This window comes from Physeter macrocephalus, chromosome 4, assembly GCF_002837175.3.
Source record: "Physeter macrocephalus isolate SW-GA chromosome 4, ASM283717v5, whole genome shotgun sequence".
Lineage (NCBI taxonomy): Eukaryota > Metazoa > Chordata > Mammalia > Artiodactyla > Physeteridae > Physeter > Physeter macrocephalus.
This window is the reverse complement of record NC_041217.1, coordinates 19,142,389-19,158,140: the sequence shown is the minus strand read 5'-3', so window position 1 is coordinate 19,158,140 and position 15,752 is coordinate 19,142,389. Positions and strand designations below refer to the sequence as shown.

Genomic DNA, 15,752 nt, shown 5'->3' with positions numbered 1-15,752 from the left:
TAATATAGGGGTTATCTTGTAAAAACGAGGGGGCGGGATGGCTAATGGGCAACTAGTAATCTCTTCCACATGTCGTCTCATTGTTTTAAATATGGTGGCTTATTTACCTGAAGTCCTAAATGCATTAAGTTGAAGAATATGGAGACTTATATGTGGAATTAAAAAAAACAAAAACAAAAAAAGAGCTGTTAGACAACATAGTGGTGGTTGCCAGAGGGAGGGGTGGAGGGGATGGGGAAAAAGAATGAAGGGAGTCAAAGGGTAAAACTTCCAGTCGTAAAATAAACAAATCGCAGGGGATGTAATGTACAGCATGGTGACTATAGTTAATAACAGTGTAATAACACTGTAACTTAATATTTGTAAGTTGCTAAGAGAGTAGATCTTAAATGTTCTCATCACAAGAAAAAAAATGTAACTATGTATGGAGGTGGAGTTTAACTGGACTTATTGAGATGATCATTTCACAATATATACATATTGAATCATTATGTTGTACACTGGAAACTAATATAATGTTATATGTCAATTATGTCTCAAAAAAAGTAATCAATAGCACACACACACAAAAGAAGATGGAGACTTAAAAGCACTATAACACTTAGATTTTTTTAGCTGAGTATGTTAATATCTTCCTTTCTTATGCTATTATAAAGTACATTTTGGCCCACTATAAATACTGGGAAATATTGAAAATATAAATATATTTTCTTGTATTCAAAAAAGCAATAAATGTTGCTTTTGTCAAGGGAAGTTAGTTTTTTCATGATTGGTAAATGCCAGCAAAACAAACTCTTCTTTTTCTTTCTAAAATGTTTCTCCTTAAGCCAGAGTTAAAGACAAAGATTGCCATAGCTAGCCTCTGTGGCTGTTAGAAAAAGAATCTACTACTACTTAGAAAAAGAATCATATACCAAAAATCCATTGATTCTGGCTCCAGAATCATTTTCATTGCTATTACTTTTCATTTAGAATAATGTTATGTTATCTTGAGGTGTCTCTCTGCTGTCAGTCATGCCACGTACTGCTACCCATCATGTCCTACCTCTTCTAAAAAAAAATCTTCAGTTGGCTACACCTTGCACAGAGAATAAAGTTCAGATTCTAGTATTTGGACTTTGATGTTCTCTCTAATCTGGAACCAATCTGTTTATCACCTTTCATACCTCTTTCCCCACTACTCCCTTTCCACAGGACAAGCCTAGGAATCAAAATGAATCTCCCCCTTATTTCTCCCACAGCACTTTATGAACACCGAAAGTCACCCATGGTACTCATCACACTCTGCTTTTTAGAGCTATTTGTGCTTGTCTGTTTCCCTGGTTAGGTAGTGAGTCTCTGGAGGACTCATTCTTATCACCTCACTGTGCTTACAACAGTATCTTTAGTGTAGTAAGATAGATGTTATCTTCCGCGGATGTTTGCTGAAGAAAAACGAGTTGGGTACAGCCTTTGCTTCCACTCACAGAACTCAGAGTTCAATTCAAGGATGACCCCCAGCACCGCTATGACATAAGGCTTCAGTGCTGCAAGATATTCCCTTTTTCCGCTCTCCTTTATTTCACTTACAGATGTTCAGTGCCCTCTTGTTCGCTCCTGCCCACCCAGGCCCCTTACTAGGGTGTCTACATACACCCGTCCTTTTGAGCAACTCCAATGCCGAGAACTTTTCCTTCCCATTTTCTTACCAAAAGCTACACGTCCCTGAGATGGACTTCAGACTCCATTCTTCTCATTTCATAGCTCAAGGGACTAAGGCCCAGCAAGGTGATATGAATTGGCCAAGTTCATGTGACCTATTAGGAGGCCTAGCTGAGACAGAATCAGGTCTCTTGACTCCAAGTCCATTGCTCTTTTTTTCACACTTTGCTGCCCACCCTGTCTCTCAACACCTTCAGCCTCTGGCTGCTGTTAAAGACTGGCAAGGCCAAGCCTCTAATGCTCGTTGAGTATCTCTCTTTTGAAGACAGTTGTCCATGCTCTAGCTCACAATAACAGATATTGGAGAGAGTTCACATTAGTCCCCTCTTGCGATTGTTTGGTCACAGTCTCTTCCTAGCTTCTGAAGTCAGACCTCAGAGAGACACTGTCTAGGCTGGGATATGGAAAGCCTGCACATTTTCTGCAATGCGCTTTCTTATGGCTGTGTGGTTAGTGATATTCACTGTGTAACACAATCCTCCCACGCTCCACAGAAACCATGGCAGCCGAACTCCAGAGGCGTCCCCCTGCAGCTTTAGAACTTCCCCGGGGGGAAGAGTTCAGTTCATGAATATGAGGTGATTTCTGTGAAGGGTCTTTAAAGTCCTTAAAAACATTCATGAATGAGTCTTTTCAGTACTACTTGGAAGGAAGTCAGGGGCTTCACCATTGAAACCGAGCAGTAATGAAATTCAAAGTCCGCCACGCAAGAGATATGAATGCCTCAGGGCAGGACAAAGACCAGCTGAATCAGCCAAGGGCAGTTACTTCCACAAAATGCATTTACCTGAATAGGAACTTGAAGGGTTTTCAAGGAATGACACTGCGTCGTTTCCAAAAGTATCATGTGTTCTTTAGTCATCATGTAAAACTAAGAATCTAAATTTAAATTTAATTCTAGTTTGGTCTTGGTGCCATATTTTATGGTTTCATCTTCAGGGCTGGATGATCTGAGGAAGCATTGCATTTTTTTCTGACGGAAAAAGGAAGCAGTGAAAGCTTGCCTTTTCTACAGGCTTTGATTTTAGAATTATAGCTCTCTGATGCTGAAGGAACTTTGTAGCACATCTAAACCAACCATATATTTTAGAGATAATAACTGGTCCCTGTTCATCTGATAACACAGAAATTATTCTATTTTATGAAAATCATTCTCCTTTAGAAACAGGAATTAATGAAGTAGGAATCTGGGCACTAAATCACAGTTGTTATATTATTAGGACTGAGTGGGCACACAGATCTGACAGAAATGAATGCTCTGGACTTCATCTATTTGCCTTCAATTTATTCCCATCCCATTTTTCTGTTGTACAAAGTAGACGACCACTTTAGGTTTCCTTTGGAAAGTTTGTGCTTACATTTCTTTATGCTAACATTAAAATAATTCCTTTGGGCAACAAAAATTAATCCATTGATCTAACAAAGAAATGGAAAATTTTATTTGAGCCACATTTCAGGATTATAACCCAGGAAGAGCATCTCAGAAAGCTCTGAGAACTGTTCTGCCAGTTAGAAGTCCAGGCACAGTTATATAAGTGTTTTTTGAGACAGAGGACTGTACATCAAGTGACGTATTATTGACAGTTTACATAATCCAGATCTAAGTGCCATGTGACCCCTTACAAGATCAAGAAGGAATGTTATCTTTTTTGGTTTTTACTTTTTAGAAAAATCATTTATTTTATTTTTACTTATTTATTTTTTTGTGGTATGCGGGCCTCCCTCTGTGGTGGCCTCTCCCGTTGCGGAGCACAGGCTCCAGACGCGCAGGCTCAGCGGCCATGGCTCACGGGCCCAGCCGCTCCGCGGCATGTGGGATCCTCCCAGACCGGGGCGCGAACCCGCGTCGCCTGCATCGGCAGGCGGACGCGCAACCACTGCGCCACCAGGGAAGCCCCGAAATATCATTTAAATGGACTTAAAGAGTCTTCTCAGAGACACACAGATAAATTTCTTCGTTAAAAAAATGAGATAAGACACACTTTTTCAGGATGGCATTGTGACTACCTAATTGGACAATGTGTGGAAAAATACTCTAAAAAATATATAGTGCTTTGTAAAAGAAGCGGGTTGTTCTAATTACTTTATGTACACATTCCATTTATTCCTCCAGCAAATATTTATTGAGCTATGTGCCACGTCTTGTGCTATACACAGGATATAACGGGCACGAAATGACATCCCAACCTTCAGGAGCTTATAATGAAGTCTGTTCCTGATCTTGGCAACCCTCCACCTCTACCCCAGCAAAACAAAGCAAACAAAAAACAACTAGGTGAGGTTCCCTGTTATGTTGTCACAGCACTTTGAACTTACTTCTTTCGTTCCTGGCATTATCACAATTTGAGTTAAATAGGTGAGTAAATAATTGCTTACTACCCGTGTCAGCCACTAGAATTTTGCGCTCCATGGAACAAGTATTTCATCTCTTTTGTTCTCTGCTTTATACTCAACGCCTTGCGTGGCTGACATAGAAAAGAGGAGCAATGTATTTGTTGAATGGATGGGTGAACGAATGAATGAAAGGGAAAATGCATGTCGAAAACATGAGTACAATACAGCATAACACGTTCTATATTAGGCGTGCACAGGATGACAAGAGGATTTCAGAAGGAGCATTTAAAGCTAGGCTTGAGGGGGCTGATTTCCAGAAGGGAAATTAATCTGTTCAAATTCAGATACTTGCATGATACTGTCCCCCACTGGCCTGCCAGTATCTTAACAGGGATTATTCTCTGAAATATCAAGATCATGCCAATAGTAGGACATCAAGAAGCTTGGTTAAATGACTCAAAGGCCGGCGCGGACAACGTCCAATTAGATCATCTCTGGCTAACAGCCAGAATGAATAAAAGGGATCAATCCCGGGTGCAAGCGCAGAACTGTGACTAAAGCCGGCTCCCAGCCTCCGCTTCGACGTTAGCCCCCGCTGGCCGCCGCTGGTCACGTGACCCGGGCCGCGGCAGCCTGGGCACCTGGGCCGTCCCGCACATGCGCAGTGCTCCGGGCGGCGGACCAGAGGGTGCTGACAGCTTCCGGTTTTGTTTCCCCGTCCCTGCGTGGCGAAAGCTCTTCAGGCTCCGCGGTGGCGGCTGTAGCAGCGGCGGGGTGGCGGGGGGCAGGGCGTGGTGAGGTAAGGTGAATGCCCGAACAGGGTTCCCCGGAGCCATGGCCTGCTCCATTGTCCAGTTCTGCACCTTCCAGGACCTCCAGGCCGCCCGGGACTTCCTTTTCCCTCGTTTGCGGGAGGAGACCCCCAGCTGCACCGTGAGGAGGGATCCCAGTAAGTGCCCCCGCTTCGCCGCTCCCTTCCCCGCCTCCGCCCGCGGGACCTGCTCGGCGGCGTCGGGCCTCCCACCCCCTCCGCCCCTTCTACCCCGCGGCTCCTAGTTGCCCCCGCGCGCGGAGTTGCCTCCCCTCTTCTCTCTGCGCGGATCCCTTGCCCTCCTCGTCCTGAAGCCGCCTCCGCCCGCCCTGGCTGCGTCGTTGCTGTCTTCCTCTCGCCTAAGCCACTCCGCCCTCTGGCCAAACACTGCGTCTTGCTTCATCTGGTCTCTGCCTATCTCATTTCCCCACCCCCAACTCCTAGTTGTCTCTCCTCCATCTCCCCTCCCTCCAGCCCGGGGTCCCCTGTTACACTCTGCCTGCTCCGCGATCGCATCCTCCTCCCCATCCCTTGCCAGCTGTCAGCGCTCTAGCCTCGTTTTTCCTCAACCCCTACGCTCCTCTTTGCCTGGGACTGTGGCTTTCTAATACCTCCCCTCCCGAAAGAGTTGATCATCGCCCACACTCGCCCTTCTTCCATCCCCTTTCCTCCCATTCAGATTTAGAGAATAAGTGAGTGACAGGTGAGAGACTCCTAAGGTGGCGAGTAGGCGGCTCTCAACTAAGGAAAATAACCTGTCAGGAAGTGAGAATCCGTATCAGGAACTAAAGTTACAGTAGCATGGCCATGAAAAGTTAATTTGCTTTAGTGAGATGAGAAACCGTCCGCCTGTTATTATCATCAAACAGTGTGACTTGCCCACGTAGTATAAAATCCCAAGTCTGGTTTACTGGCTACTGCATAGTTCCTCAGAATTTCCTACATTTCTCCTATTGAAACGGTGTGTTTTTTGTGTTTGATTTCTTCGAATTTCCACTCTACTACAAAGCCATATGTCCAAAGCACATTTGGCTTTGTAGTATAGTGCTTTCACTCTTTGTGCTCTACTGGAATGGTGACGAAAGGCCCGCTAACTAAGCTCCTCCCCTTTTTTAAAATTTAGAAGATATCAAATCAAACCTACTTATGAATATTTACTCTGTGCCAGTCAGTAGTGCTGCAAATCAAATAAGGTTGGTGGTCTCTGCCATCTAAGAGCGTATAATTTGCTGGGACAAATAAATTAACCCCTTGTTAATTTATATATATCTCAATACAGCATGATTTTTATATATATATATATGGCACTAGGGGATACTTCCTTGAATTGGAGGTACTTAGGCCTATCTTTGAAGTAGTAGTTAGATGAATAAGGGAGAGGTAATAGCATATGCAGAGGAAGGGAGACCTGAAATGGCATGATATTTAGAGAGCTAAGAAAGGCTGAATGGCTGAAGAGGAGAATATGAGGGAAAGGGTTGGTGGGGGGTGAGCTGTAAAGGTAATAAGGAGCTTGATCACAAGCCTGCTGAAAGGAGTGGCATGCATCTGAAAGGCATTAAGCAGAGGAATGATGTGGTCAGATTGTACTTAATGTAATCAACAAAGTTTTTGACCACCTGTTTTGTGCTTTGACAGCAGTGTGGAGGAGAGATAGGAAAATTAGTTGGGAGGCTATTCCAATAATCTATGCAAAAGTGATGCGAGCTTGAACTAAAATAGCTTCAGCAGGACTCGAGAGCAGGAGCTAGATTAGAAAGATATTAAGGAGGTAGAATCTACAGGACCTAATGAAGATCTGGTGCTAGGGGTTGTAGCTGGTGAGGGAGAGGGAGTTGAGGATGCCTTTGGCTTTTGGCTCGGGCAAGGGTTTCTAATGAAGGGGAATGAAGGAAATAGGTTTTGGACCTTTTTCATCTTAAATGTTTGCAGTTTGTCCAGTTTTAAATGTATGCAGTGAGTCCAGTAGAACAGGTCTAAAAATTAGTAAGTATCCCTGGGCCAGAGGCATTAATTTGGGAGTTACCAGCACAACGTGTCAGTCAGTCTCAAGGGTTATGAATATAGTGAAATGAATGCAGGACTGAAGATGTAACCGTAGAGGAGCACTGAAGTTTAAGAGTCAAATAGAGATTAATGGGAAGAAGACTGAGAAAGAGTAACAGAGAGAGAAGAAACCCAGGTGAGAGTAATGCCCCAGAATTGAGAGAGGATTTGATGAAGGGAAGAGTGGTCAGCAGTTGCAAATGCTGCAGAGGTCAGCTAGGATAAGAATGGAAGAGGGCTCATTGGCTTTGGGAAGGTGGAGGTGACTGGGACCTTAGGACAGCTTCAGTGGAAGGGTTGGGGGCAGAAAGCATATTTACCAGATATTGAGGAGTTAAAAAGTGAAGTTGCCTATTTCAAGGAGCCAGGTTGTGAAGGATGGTGAACACAGGACTGTAGACAGGGGATGTAGAGCATGGACACATTTTCTCTATCCCGTTCCCACTCCTTGGTCCAGGCCACCGTCTTCCCTCGCCTGGGCAATGGCACTAGTCTTCTTTTAACAGATCTTCCTGCTTCTACTCTTGGTTTCTTTTCTTTCTTTTTTTTTTTTCTATATATAATAGTTTGCATCTACTAATCCCTAACTCCCAGTCCTTTCCTTCCCCACTGCCCCCCATGGCAACCACAAGTCTGTTCTCTATATCTGTGAGTCTGTTTTTGTTTTGTAGACATGTTCATTTGTGTCATATTTTAGATTCCACATATAAGTGATATCTTGTGGTATTTGTCCTTCTCTTTCTGACTTACTTCCCTTAGTATGATAATCTCTAGGCCCATCCATGTTGCTGCAAATGGCATTATTTCATTCTTTTAATGGCTGAGTAATATTCCATTGTATATATAAATACATACCACATCTTCTTTATCCATTCATCTGTCAGTGGACATTTAGATTGTTTCCATGTCTTGGCTATTGTAGTTAGTGCTGCTGTGAACATAGGGGTGCCTGTATCTTTTCAAATTATAGTTTTGTCTGGGTAAATGCCCAGGAGTGGGATTGCTGGATCATATTGCAACTCTATGTTTAGTTTTTTGAGGAACCTCCATACTGTTTTCCATAGTGGCTGCCCGAATTTACATTCCCACCAACAGTGTAGGAGGGTTTCTTTTTCTCCACACCCTCTCCAGCATTTATTATTTGTAGACTTTTTAATGGTTTTTTGTAATTTGTAGACATTCTAATGATTTCTTATAATTAGTTCCCAAAAGCAGAGTGAACTTTTAAAGACATCACATAATCATAATCATAACACATAATCATAACAGTCCTCTCTCTGTAACCCTCTGTGTCTTTCAGCTGCACTTAATATAAAATCCAAAGTTCTCAAATGTCTTACAAGGCCCTTGAGGCCCTGCCTCCTGCCACTTCTTGCACCTCATACTCTTCTCCCCTCATTTCTTACGTTTCATACACACTTTTTGGTTGTTAAACCGGTCAAGCCCATTCGTGCCTGAGGCCTTTGCCCTTGCTCTTGTCCCTGCGTTGGATATTCTGTGCAGATCCTTGCGTGCTCGGTGCATCTTGTTCAAGTCTCAACATCTCAGGGAGGCCTTTTTTGACCATCTAATCTAAAACAGTCACCCCTACTCCCTTGTTCTCATTTGTTACTCGAAATCATTTCATCTTGTTTATTTTTCATCACCAAATCTATACTGTCCAGTATGGTAGTCTCTAGCCAGAACTAGCTGTTGAAATGTGGCAAGCGCTACTGAGGAACTGAATTTTTAATTTTAGTTAATTTTAATTAATTTAAATTTAAATAGTCAGATATGGCTAGTGGCTACCACATTGTATGGCACATTTATAAATGCTAAAATTTAGGCACCAACAGATTGAATACTTGTCCAAGGTCACACACACAATGAAGGGTAGCCTTAGGCTATGAACTTGATCCAGGCATTTGGGAATATAGTCGTACCCCAAACATCTAGATTAATTTATAATATGCCTATGGGTTTGCAAATATGATTTAATTTATTACCCTTTTAAATAAAATTCTTAGGCATATGTGTGTTGGTATTATTGTGGCTACCAGCAATTCAAGTAGAAAAAAAATGGAGAAAGAACCTCTTAACCGGTGAGCCCCTTTGCCAAATCTGTATTTTACAGTTAGAATGGTGCTTTAATTCAGAAATGAAAATCAGAAAAATGGCTTGTCCTATTGTAGATGGTTTACTTGGAATTCTTGAAGTGACTAGGACTACAGATTTCAGTAATCACTCCAGGGCATCTTTTACAAAACATCAGGCTTTGTAAAGAGCTCATCATTAAGAAAACCTGAACCTAAACTTTTGTGAGGGTGAAAATTTAGAGTAAAAATGAAGTTATGGTGGTGTTTGGCTTTGCTTTTCTTCACTTTATTTATTAGTGTTGTAAATGATTACTTTATTGGGAAGTAGAAATCATGAGATCATTTTATTTAGCTTATATAGTTTTAATTTCTTATACCAGCTCATCTCTAGAGGATATATAAAACCAAAAAAAAAAAAAAAAAAGAAAACTTAATTACTTGTCAATTTCTTATACCAGCTCATCTCTAGAGGATATATAAAACCAAAAAAAAAAAAAAAGAAAACTCAATTACTTGTCATGATTTGTCCTAGGCAACTGATAATTTTGAAGACTTATCTATTAGTTTAATAATTTTTTAATTTTAATGTGGATAGCTGCCATTGACATAGTGATACCTAGTACCTGGGCACCCAGATCTCAATACTACTCTTCTATATTTGAATTGTCAGAGAATAACAGTATGACTTTACATTACTTTGTATCATCAATTATAAAATGAGACTGTCTTCTATTGCTTTAGAAGAGGTCTTGAACCCTACTATTTCCCAGTGTTTACATTAGTGATAAATATTTATAATTGGTTCTACTCAATCTAGTGCTATCTATTTAGACATAAAATTTGGTCTCATACTTTCACATTTTGGAGATGGGCAATAGTATGTGTCCCCACCTGGCCTACAGTGACATAATTTCCAGGGAGATTGGATTTCTATACCAGAGCTGTCTGATATTTATAATTGAGTTAGGAGAAAGAAAGGAGAGAAGGAAGGAAGGAAAGAAAGAAAGACATGTACAGAGAGGGAGAATCAAAATATTTGGAGGTAATTTAAGTATAATATTGTGGATCTATTAATTTACCTAATAGTAAAATAATTTTCTGCTGCCATACTAATGAGGTAGAGCAGCTTTCCCTCTTGCCTCTTTTATCAGAGAAGAAGGTAAGGCGTACAGAGAATTACCTTGGAGTCATCAATTAAAGTCAAGTTTTTGTCCAATCACTGAGAAAAGTTTGCTTTTTAGGATAACCTAAAATCATGGAATCACTTTGGGATATTATAAATGGTGTAAAGTACCCACTTTTTTATACTGAGTGAAAATGCTTTCTTTTGTTTGTGACCATAGTGGGGAGAGAAAAGTAATCTGAAAGTAGACTATTTATAGGAATTTCAGAAAATTTATAGAGGTATTGGATTTCATTAGCTATTTAAAATTGGAAGAGGATCTTAGAGATAAATTTTTGTCGATGACAAAACTGACACATGAACAGTCTAATTCCTTTATTCAGCTAATATTTATTGAGCACCTACTGTGTACAAAGTAGTCTTAAAGGTAAATAAAATAGGTCCCTCACCTCAAGGAGCGTTCAGCCAGTAAATGAGTGTTAGAGGTGTTATGCTATTATTTGACACATGATAGTTGGAGAATGAAGGAGTGTTGGTTCACGCTGTTTAGGGGACTTAGGAAAGTCTTCACAGAGGAACTGATATTTTCACCGTGTCTTAATAGTTTAATAGAGGTCCATCAGGTGGAGAGAAAATGGTCAGGCAAGGGATGTGAAACAGCATGGGGTTCAGAAAGATGCAGATAGTAAATTCTGGTGGAAGAGTGGGATATGGTGGGATAAAGCTGGAGAGATTGGCAGAGGAGTTTAGATTTTACGCAGTAGCAAGGAAGTAAGAATACCTTGGGGATTACAGGGAAATTTGCTAAAGTTTACTTGGGAACAGATAGTTTTAAGTAGGTCAGCTTCCAGATGCACCTATATAAGTGCCTACTTTCCCACCCTACCTTCCCTGTTTACTAAACAAAGGCTCACCTCTCACACATTTCAAATATTATTATAGTTAGTTGCTTCCAAGGCATTTAAAAAAACCTCCCTTTTAAGGCACTGTAAACTCCCCCATCCATCAACAAGAGACTTCCAAATAATTTTTGCTATTTATGTTTAATAATTATTTGTCAACATTTGTGATAATTTATGTTGTTTTTCTCAGTTATCTGCTTCTAATAATAATTGCAATAAGTCAAGTAAAAAAACTTTTAATACTTAGAGCCTTTGATTCCAAGAAAACTGCTTTTTCTCAGTTCTTATCTGTTTTTGCAGAGAAATTTTTGGACTGATGGTACATATCTGTGTTATATTAGAATAGCATTCTATTAAGGAAGTGATTGGAAATAAGAATTCAAGGAGAAAAAAGGACTTATAAAATTACTCTTAGAGAAGATAATCATATTTTTTAAATGGGTGTTTGTGGGTAGTATTTCCCAGTAGTATTTATAATCCACTGAATAAATTTAAAAAGATATAAATCTATATTGAAACATCCATGTTTAATATATCAGAAATTACATTTTTTGTGCAAGGGATACATATTATTGAAAAACTCTTTTGGGATGTATATAATCAAAAAGTTTGAAGACATTCTATAGAGCTGTCCTTCCCAATCTTTTTTTTTTTAAATCATAGCATGCATAAAAAGTGAGACGTAGGCCCTGAATAGTGAAAACAATTTAGAAGGAGGAAAAAGTTGGAGTACTTCTACTTCCTAATTTCAAAACATATTGCAAAGCTACAGTAATCAAAAATGTGTGGTACTGGCATAAAGACAGACAACTAGGATAATGGAATAGAGAGCTCAGAAATAAGCCCTTGTGTATATGATCAGATGATTTTTGACAAGGTGTCAAGACCAGTCAATGGGGAAAGGACAGTCTCTTCAACAAATCGTGTTGGGCAAACTGCATATCCAAATACAAAAGAATGAATTTGGACCATTATCTTATACCACATTCAAAAATTAACAAAAAATGGATTAAAGACCTAAATATAAGACCTAAAACTATAAAACTGTTAGAAGAAAACATAGGGGGAAAACTTCATGACATTGGACTTGGCAGTGAGTTTTTGGATATAACACCAAAAGCACAGGCAACAAAAGCAAAAATAGACAAATGAGACTATATCAAACTTTAAGACTTTTGTGAATCAAAGGCTGCAATCAATGAAGTGAAAAGACAGCCTACAGAATGGGAGAAAATGTTTGCAAATCATATATCTGATAAAGGATTAGTATCCACAATATATCAATACAAAGAACTCCTACAGCCCAACAACAAAAAATATCTCAAGTGAAAACTGAGCAAAAGACTGGAATAGACATTTTTCCAAAGATGTTATAGAAATGGCCAGTAAGCATATGAAAAGATACCGAATATCACTAATCATGAGAATCACCAGCTAGGCTACTATTAAACAAAAACAACATTATCTTATACCACATTCAAAAATTAACAAAAAATGGATTAAAGACCTAAATATAAGACCTAAAACTATAAAACTGTTAGAAGAAAACATAGGGGGAAAACTTCATGACATTGGACTTGGCAGTGAGTTTTTGGATATAACACCAAAAGCACAGGCAACAAAAGCAAAAATAGACAAATGAGACTATATCAAACTTTAAGACTTTTGTGAATCAAAGACTGCAATCAATGAAGTGAAAAGACAGCCTACAGAATGGGAGAAAATGTTTGCAAATCATATATCTGATAAAGGATTAGTATCCACAATATATCAATACAAAGAACTCCTACAGCCCAACAACAAAAAATAACTCAAGTGAAAACTGAGCAAAAGACTGGAATAGACATTTTTCCAAAGATGTTATAGAAATGGCCAGTAAGCATATGAAAAGATACCGAATATCACTAATCATGAGAATCACCAGCTTGGCTACTATTAAACAAAAACAAAACAAAACAAACAAACAAAAACAACAGAAAATAACAAGTGTTGGCAAGGATATGGAGAAATTGGAACTCTGTATACTGTTGGTAGGATTGTAAAATGGTACAACTGCTATGGAAAACAGTAAGGAGTTTCCTCCAAAAATAAAAAAATAGAATTACTGTATGAGCCATCCCATTTATGGGTATATATCCAAAAGAATTGAAAATAGTTTCTAGAAGAGATATTTGCACACCCATGATCATAGAGGGATGTTCATAAAAGACAAAGAGTAGAAGCAACCCAAATGCCCATCGATGGATGAATGGAATGAGGTATATACATACAATGGAAAATTATTCAGCCATTAAAAAGAAGGAAATCATATCACATGCTACAACACGAATGACCTTGAGGACGTTATGCTATGTGAAATATTCACCAGTCAAAAAACGTAAATGCATGGTTCCATTTATATGAGTTATCTAAAGTAGTTAAATTCACGGAAACAGGAAGTAGAATGGTGGTTGCTAGGAACTAGGGAGAGGGTGAAAAGGGGTCTTGTTTAATGGATTTTACAGTCTCAGAGTTGCAAGATGGAAAAGTTCTGGAGATCTGTTTTATAACAGTGTGAATATACTTAACATTACTGAACTGTACACTTAAAAATGGTTATGATGATAATTTTTATGTTATGTGTTTTTAACATAATAAAAATATATAAATTAGTATGGTAGTAAAAAAATGGGTCATAAAGTGTAAAACAAAGCTGTTCATGGTGTGAGGTGACCTGCTAGAGGTTCCAGTAGTCCCATGTCCTACTTGGCTGTCCTGAGAGCTGAGAGGATCAATATCTTGGCTCACCTGTAACCCATTTGCAGTTTACTGGGAATCTCTGCTATAGGCAGAGGGTAGCCATTGGTGGTTTTAAGCAAAAGTATAGCATTTCAAGGTTTGAGTTGTAGAGAAATGGATTTGGGGGCTCTGAAAAAGTTGGGTAGTTCAAAGCTAGAGGTAGGTGACCATTTGGGAGATGTTCATACAAGTCCAGATCAGGGCCTTCAGAAGTAAAGACAGGACTAAGGCAGTAGCAGTGGTGATGGAGTTTGAAACTTGCTAGCTATAGCAGTGGCAACCTATGCAAAGAATTTGAGTTGAGAAACAGGATAACCAGGTTAATATTTTAAACACATTCCTTTGTCAGCAAAGAAGAGAATGAATGGGAGTGGTGGGTCAAAGTGGAAATAGAATGGCCAGTTGGGTGGCCTTTGCAGAATCTCCCAAAAGGGGAGATAATCTTTTCCTTAGCTTGGTATTCTTCAGATGTTATTTAATGGTCTACACAGTGACAATCCTGGAACTATAAGATAGCAAGTATTTTTGAGTGACTACTATGCTAATATCATAAAATATGATAAATGAACTTTCCTCATGAGAGGGAATCCTTGAAACTCTACGGTGTCTGCCATGCCATATTCCTCCTTTGAAAAGAAGACCAGAAACAGTCCCTTGAACACAGATCACTTTTCTTTGTATCATGTGAGCATAAGTCTCACATATAAATTCCTCAGAAGAGAGAATCTCAGGTCAGGAGAGAGATAATTACCCATGATCACATTGCCTCTTTTTTATTTTTTTTTTAAGTATATAAAATCAGACGTATAAGCTACCTTCTGGCTGCTCACATCCCACATTCCAAATGTTAAAACTTTAGTATTATGCTGTCCAGTATAGTAGCCACTAGCCACATGTGGCTATTTAAATTTAAGTGTAAATTAATAGAAATTAAATAAAAATTCAGTTCCTCAGTCATACTAGTTACATTTCAGTGGCCACATATACCTACCTAGTGGCTAACTAATTGGACAGCACAGATAACACCTCCATCATTACAGGAGGTTCTATTATAAAGTGCTACCTTAGGGAGAATCTTCCAGACTTTCTGCTGAGACAATAAACACACACATACTGCTTGGGTATTTTATTTATCTATTTTAAATTTTATATCATGGACTCATTCTTGTAAAATGTATATTCTGGAACTTTTTTGGTTTACTTAATGTCAACATCTTTTCAAGCTGTATATATAACTCTATAGCATTTTTTCCTAATGTCTGTACAGTATTCCAATGAAGACTCTACCAGGTTTTTGTTAACCATTCCCCTATCAATGAACATTTAGATTATTTCCAATATTTTTGCTATAAGAAAATGCTCCAGTAAGCATCATTATATATGCTTTTACGCATGCTGCTAATATTTCTGTATGCAAATTTCTGGGATTGGAATTGCTGAATAATAGAAATTCACATTTTAATTGTTGATCATGGTTGCCCAGTTACTCTCAAAATTGGTCAGGTTCATTCTTATCCATGGTAAACAGAAGTGCCCATTTACACACTTACTTGTCATTTTTCTGTGTTATCAGTTTTTTTGATTTTTGCTCTTCTGATAAATGAAATATGGTTCTTGTGTGATACTAAGATAATTACCAGACTTTATGTGTATTTTTTTAAAGCAGCAAATAATAGCAAAATTAAGCTGGTATTGCAAGAATTTAGCTTAAATATAAGGAAAGTTTTCTCACAGGGACAATAATTGAATATTAGACTGTTCTAATAGAGGAAGGAAGGAAGGAAGATACTGAATTGGTTTTAGAATATGCAGAAATTAGCTTTGGTGAGCAGTGTTTATGTACCTTCATCCTCATTTACATTCCCTCACATTATTTTCTGCTGCTTTGGATATAATAATTCAATAACACATAATTATGAAGTGGTAGGAAAGAATTATATAAGTTCTATCTAATATACATAATATATTATTGCCCTTAGTGA

At 38.9% G+C, this 15,752-nt stretch overlaps 1 protein-coding gene across 1 annotated transcript in view; it reads left to right on the top strand.

The window, feature by feature from the left end:
* Nucleotides 1–4,738: 4,738 nt before the first annotated feature.
* RAB3GAP2 (RAB3 GTPase activating non-catalytic protein subunit 2) overlaps nt 4,739–15,752 on the top strand; it is a 99,641-nt gene continuing 88,627 nt past the window's right edge. The window contains exon 1 of the mRNA XM_007129270.4: nt 4,739–4,984. Coding sequence (XP_007129332.2) covers nt 4,870–4,984 — 115 coding nt within the window. The 5' untranslated portion in view covers nt 4,739–4,869. The remainder of the gene's footprint in view (nt 4,985–15,752) is intronic.